Here is a 23402-nt window from a genome sequence, read left to right as displayed (position 1 = left end):
GGTGGTTGGATGTCTCCTTGTCCTTTCCTAGGGCAGGGAATGCCTGGGTGGGCTGCTCCTGGCAGAGGGGAGAGCAGAGTGTGCGAGGCTGGTACCTCTCAGAGAGCACCTGCCTTTAGTGGGAATCTGCCTTTACTCTGAGGGTGGAGAGGCCCTGGCACAGGTTACCCAGAGAAGCCGTGACTGCCCTATCCCTAGAAGTGTCCAAGGCCAGGTTGGATGGGGCTTGGAGCAACCTGGGATAGTGGAAGGTGTCCCTGCCCATGGCAGGGGGTAGAACTGGATGAGCTTTAAGGTCTCTTTCAACCCAAACCTGTCTGGAATTCTGGGATTCTCTTCCAGGCAGAGAACAGAGCTAGGTGCTTCCTTGGGAATCCCTTTTGCCAGGCTGGTTCCTGGTGCCTGTGCTCATGCTGATGGGGTGATCCAAGGGCTGCTGAGCCCAAAGGGACCTGGCAGTGTTGTTTGAAGCAGGATTTGCTCTTGTGTCTTGGAATATGCTTGGAGAAGCTTTACCTGGTCCTGCAGGGTGCTGTGACTTTGGTCCTTGGTACCTTCCTGAGAATATTGGTGCTCCTTGGATGCAGGCAGAGGAGAGCCCGACAAGTGCTGGGGTGAGCAGTGCTTGGTGCATGTCTGGGAATGGTGACTGGGACCACTGGCAGAGAAGGAAATGGGCTGGAAACCCAGGCAGGATCCCCCAGCACAGGAGAGGGGGACAGCCCTGAGGTTCAGCCACTGGAGCCAATGTGGGGTTTGATGTTGATAACAATATTCCATATTTCTCCCCTGGCCTGGCTCTGGCAGGAGTGAGGAGCTGTGCCTACTGCTGCTCCAGCTTCCCATGACGTGCGTGACCTTGTGGCCCTTTGCTGCCCATCTGTCCCTGCTCTGGAGCCCTCCTGCCCCACTCCCCATGCCCGTGGTGCCCCGGGCCGGCCCCGTGGGCGTTGGGGCTCCGCGAGGAGCGAGAGCAGGGATGGAGCGAGGGAGAGGCTCCCAGTCAGTGTGCAAGTGCCATTGTTTTGACACAGAGGCATCTGGCACTGTCAGAAAGAGCAAAAAGAGCCCCCACAGCAGATGCTGCCAAGGCAGAAAGCTGGCAGCAGCCAGGCAAGCCTGCACAGCGCCTGCTCTCATGGCATCCCAGCCTGGAGCTGAGCATCCAAGCCTGGATTGGGGCATCCTGAGGGTGAGGTGGGACCATGGCCATCCAGGGCACTAGGACCATGCAAACACTGGGCACTGCCCGGGGTGGAGCTGGGAGTGGTCACTGGAGGCTGGTGCTCCCTCAGCAGTGCTGGCACAGAGCAGAGCTGGGTGTCCCAGCCACGGCAGCTGCTGTGTGGGCACAGGGGGTCTGGGAGCACACAGCTGCTCTGCTGCTCCTCTCCTGCTCCTACAGGCTCTCCCAAGCCCCACACTCCACAGACTGGTATTCCCTGTTTGATACCCCTGTTCTGTGCAACCTCTTGGCCTGCACCCTTTTCCAGGGCTGTTTACAGGCTGAGATGGAGAGTGAGGTGTATTGTGCTCTGGTCTCCACATCCCTGAGCATAACGAGATCTGATGTTCCTGCAGCTTGTTTTTGTTTGCTCACCTTTCCCAAGATGTACAGCAGTTCTGCAACAGGTCAGTGCCCTGGTGGTGGAGGGGGCACACCCCTGTGGCACTGCCACACCTGGGTAAGTGGCACTGAACTGGTGCTCACAAAAGTGCTTTTGTGGCTTTTTCTAAGGTCGAGTTGTTCAATACAGACCCTCTGCAGGTTCCCCTGGGGGTGGTTTGAGCCCTCCCACTGTCACTGCCTCTCTATGCCTGCCGTGTGGAGCAGCAGAGGCAGGGATGGGGCACTGGGATGAGCACTGAGGTGGGCACTTGGGGCCAGGGTGCAGCACAGGTGGAGCTGAGGGGCCCAGGCAGCCCCTTCCTGCACACAAACAGGCCGAACCTGCTCTTGTCCGGGGCAGGGATGGTGGTTCTTACCCTGGGGTGCCATAACTGCACCTGCCCTTCCCAGCCAGGGCTTCCCTTATTTGCAGCACGACCTGTTTGAGTGGGGAGGGTTTTACTTTGACCATTTTCAGGCTAAATGGGGATTTCAGGGGCCTGTGAGTGCAGAGGACTTGACCTGGTGGAGCTGTGGTCTGTTCAGCTCCCCCAGCTCGAGAGGAGGAGCACGGAACTGCTGCTGGCTCCCACTGCTGGGGCTGTGCACCCCAAAACTCACCGAGCTGAGGAGTCCAGCACATCCTGTCGAGGTGGGGACACACATCCCCCTCCTCCCTTCTGTGCACTGGCCGAGGAAACGCTGCCTTGTGTAAATTTACATCTGACTGGCCAAATGAATGTTGTGTCGTTGCTGGCGGAGCAGCAGCGGCTCCGCTGCTCCCGCGTCGCGGCGGCAATCGAGGGGCTTGAGTTATAGCACAACTTATTCCGTTTTACAGCTCCTACAGCGTTAACAGATGTACAGGCGTCTGATCCAATCATGCAGCAAGAGATTTTGGGGCCAGTTCTTCCAGTTTTGACAGTGTGGAAGCCGGGAGCAGCCATACATTTTACAAACAAGAATAAACGACCCTTAGCAACATATGTCTGTGCTGGCAGCTCCGGCACAGCCCGGGAGCAGGCGCCCTGCGAGGCAGGAATGTGGCTGGGCACTGCATGGACAAAGCATCTGCCTCCCCCGTTATATTAATGAGGTGCAGGCACTAGAATCCCTATGTTGTAGGGCTGGATTTGCTGGGTAGGGACAAAGAGCTTGGAAAAACAAATGCCAGCCCAGAGCTGAGGAGCTTTATTTGTTTTAGAGCCTGTGTTTCATTGTAGTGGCTCTGCTCCTGCTGCCTCACTGGCCTCCGGTGCCGTGGGATCGATGGCAGGGGCAGCTCGGCCACGCTGGGACTTGGTGCACGGGGTCCCTGCTCCAGCCCTGTGTCCCCACCACTGGTCTCTGCTCCCAGCGCAGGGAGGAGGGTACACCAGGGTCTGAGCAGTCACAGAATCCCAGAATCATTGAGGCTGGAAAAGCTCTCCAAGACCATCAAGTCCAATCTGTGCCAAATCCCTGCCTTGTCCCCCAGCCCAGAGCACTGAGTGCCACATCCAGTCGTTCCTTGGAGACCTTCAAGGATGGGGACTCCACTGCCTGCCTGGGCAGCCCCTTCCAATGCCTGACCACCTTTTCCATGAGGAAATTCCTCCTGATGTCCAACCTGAATGTCCCCTTGAGGGGAGCTTGAGACTGTTTCCTCTCATCCTGTCCCTTGTTCCCTGGGAGCAGAGCCTGGCTTGCCCTCCCCCCCGGCTCCCCCCTCCTGTCAGGGATTTGCAGAGAGTGAGAAGGTCCCCCCTGAGCCTCCTTTTCTCCAGGCTGAGCCCCCCCAGCTCCCTCAGCCTGAGGCCCCTCAGTGTAATAGCCAGAGGCTCCCTGGTGACCTCAGAGACACTCAGGACAGAAAGTCTGTTCCTGGCCCAGTTCTGGACCACGCTCAACCTTGTCTCTGCTCCCTCCTAAATTCAAACCCTGCACCAGCCTCCCTCTGCCTCAGCCCCCCAGAAACAACTGCTGTGGATAGAGAGGGAGAGGGGGGCTGCTGGGGGCACCCCAATAAATTTAATCTCTCCATCATATTAAAGCGTAGTAGCTAAATTTATTTCTCCTTGCAATCCAAACAATGCCAGCTTTGGTCCCAAACCAGTAGTGAGATTTCTTCCCCCAGCTGGAAAAAAAAAGGAACTACTATAAATCCCTCCCAGAGCTGATTTATGGAGCATTCATGAAGAATTTATATTGCAAAGGATTTTATTCAATTAGACTTGAAAAGCCTCTCGATTCCTGAGGTTCAGTAACGCTCCTGGAGCCAGAGCTCCCATAAACCTGGATGGCCTGTCTGGAGCAGGCACTGGGGGAATGGCTGAGGTGACACTGAAGCTGACAGGACCATCCAAATCTAGAGCATTTGTCACTGGGATGTGTTCCAGGCTGAGGCTCAGAAAATTACTCCATGAAAAATGTGCATTAACAATAGCCATGAAATATCTGCTTAAAAGCCAGGTGAGTGATGAGACAGGGATCTGTTAGTGCTGGGTGTTCCTCGCTGCCCAAAAAGGGACACAGAGCCGGGGGCTCTTTTAGGAACAAGTATAAAGTTGTTTCTGCTCAAATAATTGAACAGGGGATGGTGCAGGATGGGTTTAAAAGCTGCCTCCACTTTAGTGGACAAGCCCTTGATGGGCATGACCTCCTTGCAGCCCACAGCGTTCCCTGGGGGAAGACTGAGACCACCAGGTCCTACATAGATTCTTCCCAATTATATTTCCAAGCTGGAAGGGGCTTGGACTTGGCTGCAAAGCTGGAATTGTGTGTGTTTTGTGCAGGACATGGGGGTGGGTGTGAGCTCACACTGCTGCTAGAATGTGCGTGTTTACACGTGGAATAGGAGCGTTCAGTCTCTTGGGAAGCTGGAACAGAGGATGTCTTCTCTGCTGAGCAGTGTTCTGCTCTCATAGTGTTTGCAGCCAGGTTTTCCAAGCTCTAGAATGTTCTCCAGGCCATGCTCCAGCCTGTTCTGCTGGGGGCTCTGTGGGGAAACGCTCCTGAGGTCGGCGTGGACACTGCGGGGTGTGAGACCAACCCTCGGGGTGTCAGCCCCTCTCACCCAGTGTCATAGGGGAGCCCCCCAGCTGAGGCACTGCCAGGGCCCTGCTCCTCATCCCAACCCCTTTTCCTGCAACCTCAGTGCCCTGGGGGTGCCAACCCCAGGGCTCTGCTCCCCCAGCCAGTCCCTGTTCCGAGGGGCAGCTCCACCCAGAGTCAACCCCAGCACGACCCTGGGATTCGGCCTTTCCTCCTCTAACCCCTCCATCCTGTGAGCCCCATTCCTGGCAGAGGATGCACTGGACTGTCAGCACAAGAGACATTCCTCACACACACAAGAGGCAGCCAGAGCCAAGGAATTCCTGGTGCATTCCTGTAAATCTGCACAGCTCAGCTCCAGCCGAGGCTGATGGATCGGAAGGGACTTGGAAGAGAAAAGCACACAGGGCTCAGTGTTGAGTGTGACAATTTAGGGCCCTTTGGTAAAAGGAAGTTCACATTTATTATTTCAAAGCTGTGGACACAATTCCCAAATCCCTCCAGCTGCTGCTCCACACCAGCACTGTGACTGACACAGAGGACCTGATTGTTTTCTTCACTCCTCAGAGTCCTGTCTAGGCCTTCCCACAGCACCTGTCACTGCCCAGGGAAACAAAGGCATCTCCAAAGTGTTCTTGGAATTTTCCTGCCTCAACTCCAGCCTGGGAGCAGCAGTGACTCTGGGGCCATTGCCACACGGGATATGTGGACCAGGCCCAGTGAACAGAACAGCTGTTTTTGGGTCCCTTCCAACTCAGAATATTCTGTGATTCTGTTCCTCTTAGGATTTATCAACAAAGTCATGGTTATTTCACCTGGAAGTTCTTGGCAGATCCCACTTCCAGTCCAGGATTGTTCTCTTTCCCATCCTTGATGAGCAAAATCAGTCTGCTGGATTCATCTTCCCATGATAAAGGAAATAAACATTCCAGCTCCCTGCTATGGCTCAGGTTTTATATATATTTTCTCTTCCTTCCCTTCCTTCATTGCAGCATAACGTGCCAGGACGAAGAGATAGTCACTGAGCCTGGAAACCAAAGGAAAAGCAGGAAAACCACTTCAAAGATCTTATACCAGAAGCTTCTCAGGAGGCAAAACCCTGCAGTTTTTTCCCAAAACTATGGGAACACCATAAGGAATGCTTCAGTAGGACAGAATAAGGGTTTGGGATTATATTTTTTTTTTACCTGTTTAAATATTTGGCCACGTTTGGATCTGCTTCCCCTGCTTGGACTAAAGGAACCACGCTGGAAAAAGCAAAGGAAAATGTCAGTGTTTAGCTTTCCAGCTCTGAGTGCACAAAGGGCTGTAATTTGCTGCAGCCCCTTCACTCCCCAACCTCCTCCAGGGTCCCCACTCTATCTGTGAAGGTTGTTGGCTTCCCCAGAGGAATCTGGGGGACATAAATGGTGCCAATAATGCTTGTGACTGTCCCGGAGGCTCCCAGCTCTGCTCCTCCAAGGATACTCATCCATGGCTATGACTGGACAGAGAGAGACTATTTACAAGGGCTACAGTGCCAGGACCAGGGGAAATGGCTTTCCACTGCCAGAGGGCAGGGATAGGTGGGATATTGGGAAGGCATTCTTCCCTGTGAGGGGGGTGAGGCCCTGGCACAGGCTGCCCAGAGAAGCTGTGGCTGCCCCATCCCTGGAAGTGTCCAAAGCCGGGTTGGATGGGGGTGCAGAATCCCAGAATGGTTTGGGTTGGAAGGGACTTTAAAGCCCATCCAGTTCCACCCCCTGCCATGGGCAAGGACATCCCCCACTAGACCAGGCTGTTCCAAGCCCTGCCCAACCTGGCCTCGAAAACTTCCAGGGACACCTTAAGCCACTCAGAGCTTCCCTGGATCTTACACCTGCCAGTGCCCCACCTTCCCACATTTATCAGACCAGACAGGAGCTGAGCACGGAACTGCAGCTCAACACAACCCTGTCTGTGCTGTCTCAGCTCAGATGACCCAGCTGAGGGGAGGGAAGACACAGTCTGGTTCTGTGCCGCCTGCACCCCTGGAATTGGATTAAACAAACAAAAGCTTGTCTCAAGCCCTGAGTGCAGCCCAGCCCTGGCTGGTGGCTCCCACTGCACTGGTTTGCTGCTGTTGTAGTGTCCCCATCCCCTTTTCCCAGTGTTGCCCCAGCACAGCACTCACCACCTCTCAGCCCGGCGGCACACGGCTCGGGAGAAATGGAGAGCAGCACTGCTCCTGCCTCCGGACTGGAACAGCAAGGAAACACCCCCTCAGTGTCTGCACCAACAGCACAGCCCCCCCCTCTGCTCCCTGGAGCACCTCTCACACACGTGGGACTGATCCCTGTGCCATGGCCAGGCGAGGGGAGGGACATCTGAGTGCAGCAAGATGGGGAAATTTAATTCCCAAATCCTCCCTGCTTTTATTTGGCATTTGTCAGTGGAAATATTGGCTTCCCAACCTGTTTTCCTGTGGTAAGTAGTGGAGCAGGGCTCCCCTAAGGAAGTGAGTGAGCCTCCTGCAGTGGATGAGAGGCACAGGCAGTACCTACGGGCAGGATGAAGGCTCTGAGGGGAGGGAGCTGCTCCGAGTAACTGTCAATCCACTGCTCCAGCTCCAGCACCGGCTTCTCGCTGAAAGACGTACGTTCTGCAGAGGGGAAAAGGAGAATCAGCTGGAAAAAAAAGTGATTCAGAAACGATTCAGTTGACACACAGAGATCTATTTTTGCTTTCCTTGGATCAGCAAATCCTAAGAAAGCATCCCAAAAAATTCCTCCTGCTTCAGCAGGGCCGGGTGGGTGCTGGGCCAGTGCCTCAGGCTGCCTGACATCACTTGAGTGCCACAAGCACAGCAGCAGCTGGGACTGTGTGTGATTTACTCAGCACCTAGGGATGTGTGTGATTCACAGAATCCCAGAATCATTTGGGTTGGAAAAGCCCTCCAAGATCATCGAGTCCAACCTGTGACCGATCCCCACCTTGTCCCCCAGCCCAGAGCACTGAGTGCCACATCCAGTCATTCCTTGGACACCTCCAGGGATGGGGACTCCACCACCTCTCTGGGCAGCCCCTTCCAATGCCTGACCACCCCTTCCATGAGGAAATTCCTCCTGATGTCCAATCTGAACGTCCCCTGGCACAGCTCGAGGCTGTTTCCTCTTGTCCTGTCCCTTGTTCCCTGGGAGCAGAGCCTGACCCGCCCTGGCTCCACCCTCCTATCAGGGATTTGTAAAGAGTGAGAAGGTCCCCCTTGAGCCTCCTTTTCTCCAGGATGAGCCCCCCCAGCTGCTCCTCCCTGTGCCTCACCCAACACTGCACAGCATCTAACCACTCACACAACCCCTTCCAGGCTGTGCCCAACTTTTGCCATCCCAGGAAAAGGCAGGACTTACTCCGGTGAGCCTCCCTGGCCGAGGAGAGCGGCGTGGCGAGGTTGGAGCCCACATCCTGCAGCATGCACTGGACCTGCACGTGGCACCAGGACAGAAACCACAAGTGCTGTCACTCCCCAACTTTGACATGCCAGGGGAGGTAGATCAAAGATCCCACCCTTGCTGTGCCTCATCCCCAGCCTGCTGCAGAGGGAGCAGGGAAGTGCTCCCCAAATGCTGCTTGAGAAGCCAGATTAGCACATGCACTCGTTTTCACTGGCACATCAAACCAGCCTGGCTGAGTGCAGGACACTGGGAGTGCTCACAGAACTCCTTGGCTGGCAGGACACCAAACCTCTGGGAAAGCAGGGACAAACTGCAAACAGCACTGCCATGTCCCCCTCCACACAGGGCATCTTCACAACCTGGGATATGGGAGAGACAGCCTGAAAAAGCTTCCTAAAATCTCTGATTAGCTCCTTCTGCATTCCTGTGCTCAGCAAAGTTAATTAGCCAAACTCACAGGCTGCCACCTATGTCACTGCTGTGCCCACGTGGGTCTGGGCCCCAATTTCAAACCCGAGGCTCTGTGACAACAAAACTTGTGCCCATAATGTGTATCTGACTTAACTCTGAATGAACCTAGAAATGAGTCTGCTGCCCATAAGTGATCACCTGATCTACCACTTTCCTTCTTGGTTAAGAAATTACCTCTTAGAGAGTAGTCTAAGTATTTATTTATTTAAAGACTAAATGCATTGGATTCCTGTGAGTTTATGTTTCAGTAGCACAGATGCAGCGACTGCACTGGGTGAGGATTACCATTAATACTCACTTTGTGAAGCTGTCCAACAAAGGTGTGGCCCTTTTCGCTGCTAAACTCACCAGCCAGCCTTGGTTAGAGAAAAAAAAAAAAAAAAAAAAAAAAAAAGAGTCAGCTGGGAATGGAGAAATCACCACAAACACGATTTTCCACATGAAACCCCCCCGAGTTCGGCCCCTCCCGGCCGGAGTTACCCGATGGCCGAGCTCAGCTCATCCGTGGCTCCCAAGGCCTCGAAGATCCTGTCGCCCTTCGGCCGCCGCTCCCCGGTGAAGGTGCTGGAGAATCCTTTGGGAAAGGCGAGGGGGGGGGCGCTCAGGGGTCTGGGGTGGCCCTGCCCCGGTGCCCCCTCGGTGCCCCCCGGGCTCTACCTGAGTCCCCCGTCCGGGTGTAGATCCGCGGGGACCGGGCGGGGGGGTCACGACCGGGGGGATCGCGGGCGGAGCTGCGGGGGCACAAACCGTGAGGGAGGGACACACCGTGGGGTGGGGGGACACAGAGAGGAGCGGGAGGACATTGGGGGAGACACTGGGGGTGGAGGGGGACACACACCATGGGGGGCGGCACCGGGGGGACACGCGGTGAGGGGAGGACACACACTGTGGGGGAGCCACGCCTTGAGAGGGAAACGACACCGTGACGGGGTTTCGGCCCTCCCTCTCACCTGCCCTCCCCGCTCTGCCCCCGCCGCCCCGCCGCCCCCAGCGGCTCCCGCAGACCCCGGCCCGCTATCGCCAGGGCCGCCCGCCGCCACATCCCTCCCGGCCGCCGTCCCCGCCGCCCCGTGACCCTGCGCGGCCGCCGTCCCGCCCCCCGGCAGCGCCCTCACCCCAGCACCGCGCCACCGCGCGCCGCCGCCTCCCCATTGGCCAGCGCCGAGTCCCGCCCCCGCAGAGCTCGCGGCTATTGGCTGGGCCGTGGTGGGCGGGGCTGTCACTGGTGGGCGGGGCTGTCACTGGTGGGCGGGGCTGTCAGTCGGCGTGGGCCGTAAGGTGGCGGCGATGTGGGAACGGGTTCTGGTGGTGTCGGCGCCGGGCAAGGTGATTGTGCACGGGGAGCACGCGGTGGTGCACGGCAAGGTGAGGGGGACGGGCAGGGTGAGGGGGCTGGGGGAGCTGAGGGGGCACGGCAGGGTGAGGGTGGGAGTAGGAGCGGGGGCTGGGGCTGGGGGAGGTGAAGGGGACCCGGACAAGAGGAGGGGAACCGGGCAGGGTGAGGGGTGCTGAGTTCTAGGCTGTGGTGCCGGGCAGGGTCAGGGGTGCCCGTCTCGGTGAGCGCTGCCCGACCCCCCATGACCTCCGCTCTCCCCCCGCAGGTGGCCCTGGCCGTGGCGCTGGACCTGCGGACGTTCCTCCGGCTGCGGCCCGGGGCCGAGGGCCGGCTTCGGGTCTGTCTGCCCGGGGTCGGCGTCCAGAGGAGCTGGGACACCGCCGTGCTGCGAGCCCTGCGGGGCCGGATCGCAGGCAAGGCTGGGGGGAAGCGCTGCCCGGGCGGGGTGAGAGGCCCTCGGTGCTGCTCGGTGGGACCCTCTGTGAGGTGACCCTGCTGGGACCCCCCTGTGGGATGATCGTGCAGGAACGCCCTTGGGGTGACTGTGGTGGGACCCCCCATGAGGTGGCCATGCAGATGCCCCATGGGATGACAGTGCTGGGACTCCTCCGTGGGGCAGGAACCCCCCGTGTGCTGACCGTGCTGGGACCCCTCACGGGGTTATTTGCAATGTTTCCCTCGCTGTCTCTGACCCTGCTTGGTGTGTGTGCTTTGCTGACCTGTCCCCACACCCTCCCTCCATGTGACTCCCCCCCCCCGGTGCTCAGGTGTCTGTGTGTGCCCCCTTCAGTGTCTGTCCCTTCCTGTTTCAGGCTCCCAGGGACCTGTTCCTGTGCTGTTGTAGCTCAGGCAGTGTTGGAACACAGGCAGGAGCCAGGCAGGGACTATGTCCAGGGGTGTGACAGATGGGGGGAAAAAGGAGCCTCTCTGGAGCTGGTCAGAGCTGGGCTCCTGAGGAAGGCAGGGATAAGGGGGCCCGTTTCCTGCCTCTCTGCCCCACACCAGCCTTCACTGGAATTTCTGCAACATCTTGTACTGGATAGAGCCCTAGAACATCCCAGTTCCAGAATCCACGTTCTTTAATGAAGAGTTTGTTACTTCCCTAGTTCTCCATAGTGATCATTGGGAAGTGTAGCCAAGGAGACGTTTGCAGGTGGAAACACTTGGATTTTGGAGTGGCTGGTGGAGAATTTGCTTTGATTTTTATCACCAACCCTGAGGTAGAACCTAAAATCAGCTCCACCTGTTTCTGCCTACTGTAACAGGAGGTGTTGTAAATATTGCTTTCAGTTGAACAATTCCCTGGTTTCTAAGTGTTTAAATTCTCCCCTGCTTGCTTCCATAGCTGACTTTGAGGAGTCTAAGTCCCCCAGCCTAGAGCAGCTGGATGCACTGAGGGAGTTTGCTGGAATTGCTGCTGAAGCCTCAGGTCCTGATAGCCTTGCTACCCTTGCCTTCTTGTACATGTGCCTGGCTATTTCAGCTAAGTATGGGTAAGGCTCTTCTCCTGCCCCAAAATAAACCTCTTGGGTGTTGTTCACCATTAGTTGCTGCTACGAAATCATGGGGAGAAAACAAATCCTCAGGGCAAAATAAGGAATTACAAGGAGTCTCACTGCATTTGGGCTCTGGGCCCTCAGGAGACTTGAGAGCTGAGATGGTGGGTGGGTGCCCTGGGCAGGTGGGTTGGAAATTGCCTGCTTTCATTTAGGCATCAAGGGGCTGAAATCAGAGCAGTTCATCCCACAGTCACAACACAGACATCTCTCCCTCCAGCTGGCAGCTCCTCCCAACTCAGGGCTGTTCCAGTTTCCAAATTTGCCCAGCACCATTGATGCTCTTGGTGTGACTGGGCAGGTGGTCAGTCTGATACAGCCCTGTTGGCTTTCAGAAACCAAGTCAGAGCCCAACTTCAGTATTCACATCAAAGAAACCAAGGGTTAAAGAGCTGGGAAGTGCAGCTGCATCGTGGCTGGCCCTGCAGTCTGGGAGTTGCTGACTGGTGGCATTGGGGCTGTCACAGCTCTGAGACCAGCAGTACAGAGTTCTGACACTCACCCACAGGGAAAAGTTCCAGGGGTTTTGGGGTCTGTAGCACAACCCAGGTGTGCTCAGTGGAGTAGAGGGACAGAGATGTGTTCATATTCCGTCTTCCCATCAGCCCATTGCTCCAGTGGGATGTAACTACAGATTTGGGGTATTTACGCTTTATTTAGAAATATGTTTAAAATCATGTTCACAGCGATCTTTGAAGGGGCTCTTTGTGATGCTGCTCAAGTATTTAGTTACCAAGTGTCCCTGCTATCAAGCTGACAAGCTGTGCCAGTCATGGATCCAGCTCAGCAAGGCTTTGTGTCAGGCTTAGCTAGGCCACTCCACTGGGCAATGAGCCCTCCTGAAGCCCCTGTGTGTCAGATGTGTGTGCTGATGTTGCCAGTTTTCAACCAGCTTTCCCTCCAGTCAGTCCCATTTGGCCTCTTTTGCCTCTGTACAGTGTTGTCTTAGGGTGGAATTCGGGGTGGTTGTGTCATTCCTGTGTGTCTGTGTTCCAGGGACGTTCCGAGTGTGGACATCCTGGTGTGGTCGGAGCTGCCCACGGGAGCAGGGCTGGGCTCCAGTGCTGCCTATGCCGTGTGCTTGGCTGCTGCCCTGCTCATGGTGTGTGGGGCCATCTCCTGCCCGCTGCAGGAGGGAGACTCCACAGCCAGGTAAGGAACTGGGGAAGCCTCCCTGCCTGGCATCCACAGCTCTGCTCCCTGTGCCCCATCTTTCCTTTTACCTCCAGGAATTCTGGCACTGCCACCTCTCCTGCTCTCTCTTGGCTGTGACCACAGCAGTGGCACCCTGAGCCCGTTTCCTGTCTCTCCCTAGTGTTCCCAACCCTGTCCCAGAGCCCTGACCTGAAATCACATTTATCATTCACTTCTCCTGACAGAAGCAGCTGGATGCAGAGATGTCATAAAACTCATCTCATTTCCCTTGTCTGGTGTCACATACACATAGTTAAACAGAGGAAAAAAAAACTTGATTTTTTTCCAAGCAAATAAAACACACACTTTAATGTGCTGAATATTTTTAACCTCAATTTCCTCTGTTGTCTCTGAGCATCTTCCAGGTTTTGCTTAGAGTCCTCCAGGATCCTTTCTGGGTTTTCTGTATTTCCCATGGATTTTTTTTTTTTCTGTGTGTGCTACGTTTCCTCCTGATCTCCTGCCTGTCTTTCCCCTTTATCAGTGGCTGGTGAAAGAGAGTTTCTTTCCTTCTGCCCTTGGAGCTCAGCCCTGGAGGCCTGGTGTGCTGTGCCCTGTGTGAGAGGAGGCTCTGTTTGAAGCTGTGTGCCACAGCTGGGGGGGGTGTCAGAACTTCCTTGTGCTCCCTGTGCCAGGTGCAGCCTTTTCTGGCTGTATTTGGTGTGGGATGAGAGTGAGACTGCAATGGGGGGGGTCTGACTGTGTTCTGCTTCTAAACCAGAATTTGCAGCTTGACCCAGAAACAGGTTCTTGGAGGGAGCAGTTTGTCCCCTGTGGTTGGGCAAATCTCCCACACTGAGAACTGAAAGGGCAGCTCCACTCGGAGCAGCCAGGATGTCTTCATTCATTCCCTTGGCTGCAGCGTGGATCCAGCATAATTCCTTCCTTGCAGCTGGCATGCAGAGGGGAGAGTGAGAGATGGGGGTGTCAGACTTCAGAGGGTTTTTGCTTAACATGGCAAGAAAAGAACAGCGTGATATAATGGCTCCTGTGTCGGGAGGAATCGCAGCCTCTCAAAGAGGATTAAAAACAAGTGGTTTACAGCAAACCTCGCTCCTGTCTGGGAGTTGTGGTGTTGGGAGCTGTTCTCTGAGTGCTCCACAGATTAAGTACTGGCAAGTGGGATGCAAGGTGTGTGGAGATGGATAAAGACGTTCAGCTGAAGCCCGGGGAAGCGGGAGTGAAGGGAAACAGCTTCCACACAGCAGGTGGCTCTTGGAACTTCTGCCTTGCCTTGCAAGACTCTGTGAGGCTTTTCCAAAATCTGTATTTGTGCTTGTGCTCCAGCATGGAATACCTGTTTTATTCTAAAGACCTGTTGAATGGACTGTAGAGCAGGCTTGTGTGCAAGGAGCGTCAAAGGTGTGTCTCTGTGCTCAAACTGAGAGTACGTTTAGATGGGATGTTGGGGAGAAATTCCTTCCTGTGAGGGTGATCAGGCCCTGGCACAGGTTGCCCAGAGAAGCTGTGGCTGCCCCATCCCTGCAAGTGTCTAAGGCCAGGCTGGACAGGGCTTGGAGCAACCTGGGCTGGTGGAAGGTGTCCCTGCCCATGGCAGGGGGTGGGATGAGATGAGCTTTAAGGTCCCTCCCAACCCAAACCATTCCATGATTTGGGTCCCCGTGTGAGGTAAACGTGTCCCTGCAGGGTGCAGGAGGCTCAGCTGGCTCCCTGTGGGTGTTGAGTTTCCTTTGAGGTGCCAGAATCCTTCAGTGTGGAGGGAACAAGTGGATTTGAGAGACTGGTGAGTTCTGAAGGGGATGTGTGGGAAGCCGTAGGGTTTTGGGAGGCAGTGGGGGAGAAATCTCTGAAGTCACAGCCAGCAATTGCTCTGTAAGTGGCAGCTCTGCCTTTGCTTTTTTCTGCTTCTGCAGCCCGTTAATTAGTGTGTTCAGTAAGGGGCCTTGATCCTTGTGAGTCTGACCCAGCACCAAAGTCTGTGCCAGCATTTAAACTCCCAAAGCATTCACCCGTTTGTGTGACTGCTTTTCAGACGACAGAAAACCTGCTTTTGCAATTTTTAGGATAACACCTTCTGGATGTGTGTCTGCTTCCCTTCTGTGCTCCCTGGGCCAGCACTTGGCGCAGCTTCAAGTGTTTGGAGTTAATCCCTAAAAATCAAAGTATTTGCTGGAGATGGTGGAGTTAGAACTGATACACTCCAATTTTGGGAGGCTGTGCAGCTGAGCAGCTGGTGAGCAGGGGCTGAAGTTGCACATCTGAAATGCAGCTTTTACCATTCTGTTCTTACCCTCTGCTCCTGTAAGTGCACTGTCCTGCCTGTTGATGAGCAGGATCTCACACCAAGATCAGAGAATCATGGGATGGTTTGGGTGGGAAGAGACCTCAAAGATCATCTCATCCCACTCCCCTGCCATGGGCAGGGACACCTTCCACTGTCCCAGGTTGCTCCAAGCCCTGTCCATCCTGGCCTTGGACACTTCCAGGGATGGGGTAGCCACAGCTTCTCTGGGCAACCTGTGGAGAGGGCACCCTCACAGGGAAGGATTCCTTTGCAGTATCTCATCTAACCCTGCCCTCTGGCAGTGGGAAGCCATTCTCCTTGTCCTGTCACTCCTGAACCTTGTATATGGTCTCTCTGCATGTTTCTTCTAGCCACTTCAGGTCCTGGAAGGCCACAATTATTAGTTTCTCTTTTCCAGGCTGAACAATCCCAACTCCCTCAGCCTTTCCAATGTGTTTGGTGAGGTGGGGATGGGTTTGGACTTGCATCCTGTTAAATTTGATCTCCCTGAATCTGCTCCCTCCCTCACGCTGGCCTGGGGTAATTGTGTGTTGGGGTCATTTTCTTGCCTTCCAGGTGGACAGAAGAAGAGCTGACGTTGATTAACAGCTGGGCCTTCCAAGGGGAGCGGGTGATCCATGGCAATCCATCGGGTGTGGATAATGCTGTTGGTACCTGGGGTAGGTGTGTTTGCTGCTCCCCACGGAAACTCCCAAATCCAGAGCCCTGTTTTGTTCAGAGCAGAGGGAATCCTTCAGTTTACCCCATCTGTGAGCTGGGACTGGAGCCAGCTGGGATGTTGGGGACTGGCTGCAGGAACACCAGGGCTCTGTGTCCCCCAGGCAGGTGCCGTGGGGCAGAGACCCCACCACAAATAACTGATATTTTAAATGTTCTGGCAGGAACAAAGAAGCCTAATCCCGTCCCAGGGATAATGCTGGAGAAAATGCAGTTGGACAGCTGTCATTTAGTTTCAATTAGCAGAGACTTCCCAGTGTTTTGAAAGTGTCCTTGGAGACTGTTAATAATCTTTCTAATGAGACCTAATCGCAGTGCCTCTGTGAGGGTAGGAGCCAAGTGAGACATTCCTTCTGGACAATGAAATTCCTTGCTGAAGGATGGCTGCTCACCCATTCAGTCCATGGAAGTCCTTGTGCTTGGCTCTGCCCCAGGGAAGCGCTGCTGGATTCTGTTTTTTTTCAGGGAAGATTTACTGCTGGCCAAACTCTTTACCTTTTAAAAAATTATTTGATGTGATCCCAGAGTAGAGGAGAGCAAAGGGAAGGGCCCTGGGTTAACTACATTCGACCAGACCCTCTCATTAAGGCAGCAGGGTGAGGCACATTCGTGCTGCTGGAGAACATGGTTCATTTAGCTGGTGTTTCTTGCAATTACTGTCACAGGCTCTGGGTGAGGTTCTGAGGATGAAAGAGCTCCTGTGTTATCTCTGCACTCGCCCTGTGCTGAGACAATACATGTATTTTACTTTAGGTGGAGCCCTGAGATACCAAGCAGGAAAAATCACACCATTAAAGAGGTAATATTGGAGTTTAAAAATAACCCTCACACACGGTGGGTGGAACATGTCAGGGAGGCTCTGGGTGGGTGTTGTGGGTATAAGGATGATGGGAGGTGGCTGGAGCGTGGGAAGGGCTTTGCAGCCACATTTGGGGGGTGGGCAGCCTGAGTGTTGCCTTGGTTTGGGGTGGATGGGGGGGACAATGAAACGTTTGGTCATTATCTGACATTAGATGAACACAGCACAGAGGATCAATATTAATTTCATGGCATTATGGGCAGCAGGAATGGATCTGCTCCTGGCAGCAAATGACATTGTGGGGAGGGGAAACTTTGTGCTTACCTGGTGGGGGGAAAACCCACTGGCAGAGAGAAATCTGGGTCCTGCGTGTTCCCTCTGCCTCCTGCCAGCCAAGGATAATCTGACTCCATTAAAATCTTTCACAGTGCATGAAATTGCTCTATTAGCAGTTAATGGCCACTGCTGGCTACCCTCATGGAGAGGATTTCAAAGGAAAAATTTTGCTTGAAAACCATGGATTTCAGTAAATACATTACAGTCCTATTTATAGTACTAGTACAGTTGTTCCTTGTATCCAAGAGGAAAAAGCCTGAACCCAGCACTGAAGCACCTGCTTAAGTTTTGTAAAACTAATGGGTCTCCTTATCTTGGGTGTCTGAAAGAGGCCCTTTGAGGCAGAATGAGCTTTAGGGACTGTGAAGGAAAGAGGCCAGGAGATGTTCTCTGCCCATGGCAGGGGCTTGGAATGAGATGGGTTTTAAGGTCCCTTCCAACCCAAACCACTCTGGGATTCTCTGTCTCCTGTTGCTTTCAGGGTGCCCATGCTGAGGATCTTGCTGACCAACACAAAAGTCCCTCGAAGCACCAAGGTCCTGGTGGCTGGGGTCAAGGAGAAGATCCTGAAGGTGCAGCACCTGCGTGGTTGTGGGCATGGAGATAACCCTCATGTGGGACTGTAGCTCCCACAGTGATCGTTTGGGAGATTCATCCTGTGGTCACTGCATTCCTAACTGCTGCCTAAGACCCAGCTGCCTGGGAATGGGGGTTCAGCTCATCTCCTCCTTTTCTCCAGCATTAACAGGGCTTGCCACAAAAATCACCAGTTTGAGAAAGAACAGTTCGTTCCTCTGGCCTTCCCCTCTCTTCCTCCATTTTCTGCAGGCAGGAGCAGCACTGCCTTGCAGTGGGGTGCTCTGTGAATGAGTAGCCCCAAATGGGGTGAGGAATTGCCCAGCTCAGAGAGACTGAGACTGGTTTCATCCCAGTGCTTTGGAAGGCCAGTGTCTCACCTCTTCCTTCCCCCCCTTCTCAGTTCCCTGCAATAATGAACCCGGTGCTGGACTCCATCGATGCCATTTCTCAGGAGTGCCAAAGTGTTCTGGAAGAGATGCCTGCAAATCCATCACCAGAGTATTACCCTGTGCTGGAGGTAAGGGGCTTGTTCACCAGTATTTTTAGACACTGCTGCTGTTGAACATCAAAATGTCATTTAAAGAACATTAGGTCTGAGAAAAAAAATGTGATGGCAGGAAATGTTCAGTTCCGAGCGAAGCCGTGGTCTGTGTGTGCTGCCTTTAATGCCCTTCCTGGAGCCAGGAAACACAAAATGCTGCTGCTGCCTCTCCACAGCTATGGGTGGGAATGGGGGTAGTGACCCTGGGGCTCTGTGGACCTGTGGCTCTGGAGGGTTGGTTTCCCTTCCCTAAGAATTGTGATGTCTGTGCCATGGGCCAGCCGTGCTCGTTCTGGCAGTCACTGTGAAGCAACTGCTCTGTCACTGCCAGGGCTGGAGTGAGGAGCAGGAGCCCAGAGCCACTGGTTTGTGATGGGCTGGTTCTGAGCCAGCTCCCAGTGCCCTGCGCTCGTCCTGGCTCCGGAGAACGACAGACAGAGCTGTGCCCAGAGCTGACCTGACAGTGATGCACGAGGTGCACACAAAGATCTGTTTGTCTTGGCTTTGCTCACAGAGAAGAGGCTGCTGGGGGGGAGGAACACGCTTCCAAGTGGAAGAAGTGCTGAGAGTGCTGTAATGCTGATCCCCAGCACCCGGGGGAGGGATGTGTGTCCCAGCTGAGCCAAACCTGGCCTGGCCGTGGGAACCAACCTGGACAGTCAGGAGCCACTTGGTACCAGCAAGGCAGATCTTTGTTGGCATCTGGATCTCTTCTGTGAGGACTCTGCTCGTCCTTGCTCTTGCTGGTGGGTTGTTCCCTCCGCAGCTGTGAGGGGTCTCCTGTGGGATTCGTGGCAAAGTCCTGCTCCCTTTGCACTAAGAGAGTGGTGGGATCCTGTACCCATCAGGGTGGACTGAACTGGCATCAGCTGGGGGAGGTCTGGAGTCTGTTCACAGCACAGCTTCACACCGCTCTTCTCCTTAATTCCATGTCCTCAGGCTGGTGCAAGTATTGGGGCACAGGGAAGAGGGGGAATAATTTGAGTTGTGCTCTGAGATCCTCACATGGAAGATGCCAAAGCATTCTTGTGTCCCACACCCAGGAAGCAGCTCTGCAGTGAGCAGGTTCCTGTCTTGAATCTGTTGTTTTGTCTTGTGCTTGAAGAGCCCTCAGAGGCCCAGCTGATTATATGCAGCATATATATAAAAATATATATTTTTGGCTGTTTCTGAAATGTACTGTTCTGGCCAGTGCTGTATTAGAGCCATCGAACTAGTCTAGTGTGTCATAAGCTGTCATCTGATTCCTGGCAGATTTTGGATCAGGAGATGACAGGTGTCTTGGATCATCACAGACAGTGCTGTGCCCTCACTCAGGCATGTAAAGAGGCCTCTGGATGGACGTGTGTCCAGCCCAGCCGAGAAGGGTGATGGTTGTGCTCTGTGTGCTGCTGGCTCCTTCCTCTCCCTGCTGTTCTTTAAAAAGGACAGAAATGCTCTGGAAGGGGAAGAGGGATTATTCCTGCACTGTCCCCTCCTTGTAGTGTTGGCAGGAGACCTGTGTGGAGCAGAGAGAGGGTGATGTGCCCCTGTGTTCCCTGTGCATCCCTCCTGGCTCACTGTGAGCCGCAGACAGGTAAGAGCTTTGGCCACTGGCTGGAGGAGGGAACACAGGGCTGCTGTTAGGGAGCCTTTCTGGGACTGGTCCTGTGTCCCCTGCCTTGTGACAGCCTCTGGGAGCAGCCACCACGTGCTTTGGAGGTGGTGGAGTTGGGGTGTCAGTGGTGTTGCTGAGAACAACCTTCCTCTGCTGCTGGTGCTGATGAGCTATGATGGCCCTGTGGTACCTGGGGTCCAGTGTCAGCTCCTGGCCCTGCTCCAGACTTACTCTGAGCACAGGCCAAGCCCTTCCCTCTGTTCCTGAATCCATCACCTGTTGTACTGGGAGGAGAGAAGCTGTAACTCCCAGCTCTGTGGTGTTTTCCATCCCTTGGGGCTGCTGGGGCAGCTCTCTGGAGCAGCAGGTCTGTGCCTGACTGGGGCAGCAGGCAGGGCTGCACTCACAGCGCTGCCAGGAGGGTGGGGGTGCATTCACAGAGTGGCCTGTGCTGCTCCTGAGAGAAGGACTCTGTCGACCCCACTCGAGCTGGGTGCCAGATTCCCAGTGTGGAGCTGCCAAGAGGCCCCTTGGCTCCTGGCCCAGGCCCTACCCATGAGGAGGAGAAGTGCTGCCCAAAGCAAACAAGGGGAGGTACCTTCATGTGGCCTCTGCAGTGGTGCCTCAGTCATGTCAGAAGTCCCTGGATTTAGCTCTGCTGGGTGGATGGCAGGGCAGGGCAGGGGGACAGCCAGGAATGAGAGATGCTGGCTCAGTGCCCTTCCCGCGGCCTTGCACAGCCTCCTGCTCAACACTCGTGTGACAGGGAGAGGAAAGGAGTCAGGAGGCATCACAGAGCTCTGCAATAAATGTCTGCTGGCAGCTTGCAGTGATCAGGGTTTTCTCAGGAGGTTCAGGAGCTGTTGTACCCTTGTCACTCTACAATGTGTGAGGGGGACAGGGACAGATGAGCAGCCCAAGGCTCAGACTCTGTCCTAACCTTGTTGCCTGGTGCTGGTGGGTAAATTTCTGGCAGAAACGGGATGGTTGGAAGGTAGGGCAGCTCCCCTGCACCTCTCTACCTCTTCTGTAAAGACCCTCTGTCTCCACATGTGCTCACCTCGTCTCTGTGTGGTTGCTTTCAGGAATTCTTTGACATAAACCAACACCACTTGAACGTGCTGGGGGTTGGCCACCCGTCCCTGGACAGGCTGTGCCAGGTGACAGCGTCCCACGGGCTGCACAGCAAACTGACCGGGGCTGGCGGGGGCGGCTGTGCCATCACCCTGCTGCCACCAGGTCAGTGACTGCCACCCTGGGCATCCTCCCCCGTTCCCCACGGCCCTGGGGGGCTCAGCTTTGGGGGCAGAGGGATCACTGCCAGCCCTGGTGTGGCTGTGGCAGGATGGGGTGGGATGTCTTGGTACGGGGTGGGGGGTTGCAGTGTGTCATCTAGGGGCGGTTCAGGGCATTCATTTATGTGTGTCAGGCCCTGAGGGCACTGGCCCCGTGCCAGGGGCCATGTGTTTAAAGGTGCCATGGCCTGTTTTGCTCTCCCTGCGGTGGCCCAGCTGACTCACTGGCTGCTCTTGCCTTCCTCTTGGCAGACACCTCCCCGCTGGCCGTGGAAGCAGCCAAGCAAGACTTGTGTGCCTGTGGATTTGAATGCTGGGAGACCAAGATCGGGGCCCCCGGGGTGACCCTGCACTCCCTCTCCTCTCTGAACACCCAAGTGCTGCACATGCTCTCCCAGAGTTAAGCTGCTGCCTCTGGCAAGAAGAGCCCTTGGCACCAAAGCTCAGAGCTTTGTGTGCCTGGATGCCTGGAAACTTCTTCCCCACTCTCCTGTGTCACTGAGGGCCTCTACACATGCATGTGGAGCCGGTTTTCAGCCTGCTGTCACTGGGACTGGGGGCTGCCATGGGGACCCAGGAGCACCTGCCTGCTCTTGGATGAGGTGTGGGTTTGACCCAGGCTCTCAAAATCCTGGTTTGAATTTACTTTCTCAACTGCTCTGCTAATCCCAAGGGGCAGGAGGAGAGGGGCTTGGCTGGATTCCAGCAGGATAATGACGCTTTGCTGCTTCAGATGCATGTGGTGTCTCCTTCCTCCCTGGTGTCCCGTGGAGGGGGCTGGCAAGGTGGATGTGCTTTGACATTTTTGGGTGACGAGCATCTTGGCAGCTGAGGGTTGACGCTCATATCTCTGTTTCTTCTGGACTCCACAGTAGAGAGGAAACCTTTAATATGGCTCTTACTGCTACTAATTAAGAGTTGGGTAATTAAAATGCAAGATAGAGCACAATTCCAGTGAAATTATCAGTTTTCACTCTTTTCCATAATCTCTGCCTGGGCTGATAAGCAGAGTGCTGTAGTCGGGCTCTGCTTTTATTCACAGACTCAAGGTCTGGCTCAAACAGCACCTGTCACCTGCAAAGAGGGCAACTCCAGGCAAGGGCAGGCTTAAAATTTCTGCTTTTAATAACTGTTCTCTCACGCTTCAGTCATAAACCAGCACGTCCCTGACCCTGCCTGGTGTTGGGTTTACTTTGATGTAATTAAGTAGGGGAAAGAAACCCAAACCATGTCCTCAAAAGCTCACCATAAGTTGCAGTTGGCAAACTCTAAAACCTAAATGCATTTAGACTTATTACACAAATGTAAATGGATTTTTTTACTCCTGAAATTTTAATGAGTTGTGCCACGGAACAGAAGGGAATTGGCAGGGAAGTGGCTGAAGCCGGAGTCTCTGGGAGCCATGAGCTGACTCTGAGTGACTGTGGTCTCTGCTGTACCTGCCAAAGGGGTTTTATCGTTGTTCTCTTTGTCTGGGGTGGGTTTTTTAAGTGGGTTTTTAAGTGCATCTCTGCTCAAGAATTGCTTCATTTAAAACTGAGTAATGAATTGACAGAGGTGTGGAACTTGCCTTCCCCTTCCAGCCCAGGAGTAACAAAAGCAACTGTGAGAACCTGAGATGTTCTGGCTCTAAGCTCCCAGCATCATGGTGACCAGCTTTAATTCCCCGATCACATGTAAAACTGTCTCTGGTTTTAATAAATTGATGGGTTTTTTATGTGCAAAGTGTTCTTTGATAATTATTCTGGGTACAAAAGGAAAACAGTACCTTACACTGCTTCAGGAGAGCAGGTCTCAGATGCTGGCTTTCTACATGTCTAATTACAATTCCAATTTGCATCCAAGAACGGCTTTACACTAATCACAAGTCAGAAAGGCTGATAAATAATTTACTATTTTCTAATACAGTGTAATCAATGTGAGTATCTGGGAGCGTGTTGACTTTAACCACTTACATGTGTCTGTACTTTGTGAGGGTTGGCACAAAGAAATGCCAAATCCAGCACGGGGAAAACTCGGGGAAAACTCGCTTCTAAACGGCACGTCAGGGGCTGAGCCTCATTAACTGCCTTCCCTGGAGCGAGGGCTGGGGGAGAGAATGGAGAGGGAACTCACAGAATCCCAGGATCACTGAGCTTGGAAAAGACCTCCAAGATCATCAAGTCCAGCCCTTGACTGGCCCCCTCCTTGTCACCAGACCAGAGCACTGAGTGCCATGTCCAATCGTTCCTTGTACACCTCCAGGGGTGGGGACTCCACCGCCTCCCTGGGCAGCTGCTTCCAAAGCCTGACCACCCTTTCCATGAGGGAATTCTTCCTGATGTCCAGCCTGAATCAGCCGCCTCTGCAGGTTTCCTCCAGGTTTGCTCATCTCACTCTGCTCCCTGCTGCAGTGGAAGTGGGGGATGTTCCCAGGCCAAGGAGGGGTGTGGCACTGTGGGGAGTAGGAGGGTGCCCTGGGCTGGGGTCTGTGGGACTCTGCTGTGGGAAAGGCCCTGAGCCAGGGTGGCACTGCCAGCAGGACCCTGCCCACACCGACACTGGGGCTCTGCCTTCCCTGTGCCACAGGGACCAGAACTGCTGAAATCAGCACCTGGAGCCAGTCCCCGTCTGTTGGAAGTAAGCACAGATTTCACATCCATCTGTGAGCACGGGAGTGCCCG

General features: G+C 54.5%; 2 protein-coding genes across 2 annotated transcripts; one reads left to right on the top strand and one right to left on the bottom strand.

Moving 5' to 3' along the window:
- Window positions 1–5058: 5058 nt before the first annotated feature.
- MMAB (metabolism of cobalamin associated B) lies at window positions 5059–9565 on the bottom strand. Its single transcript, XM_027711218.2, has 9 exons — window positions 9474–9565; window positions 9181–9254; window positions 9004–9097; window positions 8822–8879; window positions 8008–8080; window positions 7165–7262; window positions 6795–6859; window positions 5830–5889; window positions 5059–5669 (listed from the first exon to the last, which is right to left on the bottom strand). Exons 1-9 carry the CDS (start codon window positions 9563–9565, stop codon window positions 5582–5584), a joined length of 702 nt encoding a protein of 233 aa, XP_027567019.1. The 3' UTR covers window positions 5059–5581.
- Window positions 9566–9791: 226 nt separating this feature from the next.
- On the top strand, window positions 9792–22464 carry MVK (mevalonate kinase). The gene is made up of 10 exons (XM_027711256.2): window positions 9792–9888; window positions 10125–10272; window positions 11205–11352; window positions 12412–12567; window positions 15431–15534; window positions 16346–16391; window positions 17209–17299; window positions 17707–17823; window positions 20530–20683; window positions 20992–22464. Exons 1-10 carry the CDS (start codon window positions 9811–9813, stop codon window positions 21141–21143), a joined length of 1194 nt encoding a protein of 397 aa, XP_027567057.1. The 5' UTR covers window positions 9792–9810; the 3' UTR covers window positions 21144–22464.
- The last annotated feature ends 938 nt before the right edge of the window (window positions 22465–23402 follow it).

The sequence above is a fragment of the Pipra filicauda genome, unplaced genomic scaffold (assembly GCF_003945595.2).
Source record: "Pipra filicauda isolate LSUMZ 115617 unplaced genomic scaffold, ASM394559v2 scaffold33_size4404698_pilon, whole genome shotgun sequence".
Taxonomy (NCBI): domain Eukaryota; kingdom Metazoa; phylum Chordata; class Aves; order Passeriformes; family Pipridae; genus Pipra; species Pipra filicauda.
This window is presented reverse-complemented; position numbering and strand designations above follow the sequence as displayed.

Coding starts and splice junctions, on each gene's coding strand:
- MMAB (XM_027711218.2), bottom strand. CDS start 9,565: ATGTGGCGGCGGGCGGCCCTGGCGATAGCGGGCCGGGGTCTGCGGGAG. Junction 8,880..9,003: donor GAGCTGAGCTCGGCCATCGG/GTAACTCCGGCC, acceptor TCTCTAACCAAG/GCTGGCTGGTGAGTTTAGCA. Junction 6,860..7,164: donor TCAGAGCCTTCATCCTGCCC/GTAGGTACTGCC, acceptor TTGCTGTTCCAG/TCCGGAGGCAGGAGCAGTGC.
- MVK (XM_027711256.2), top strand. CDS start 9,811: ATGTGGGAACGGGTTCTGGTGGTGTCGGCGCCGGGCAAGGTGATTGTG. Junction 16,392..17,208: donor AAAATCACACCATTAAAGAG/GTAATATTGGAG, acceptor TGTTGCTTTCAG/GGTGCCCATGCTGAGGATCT. Junction 17,824..20,529: donor AGTATTACCCTGTGCTGGAG/GTAAGGGGCTTG, acceptor GGTTGCTTTCAG/GAATTCTTTGACATAAACCA.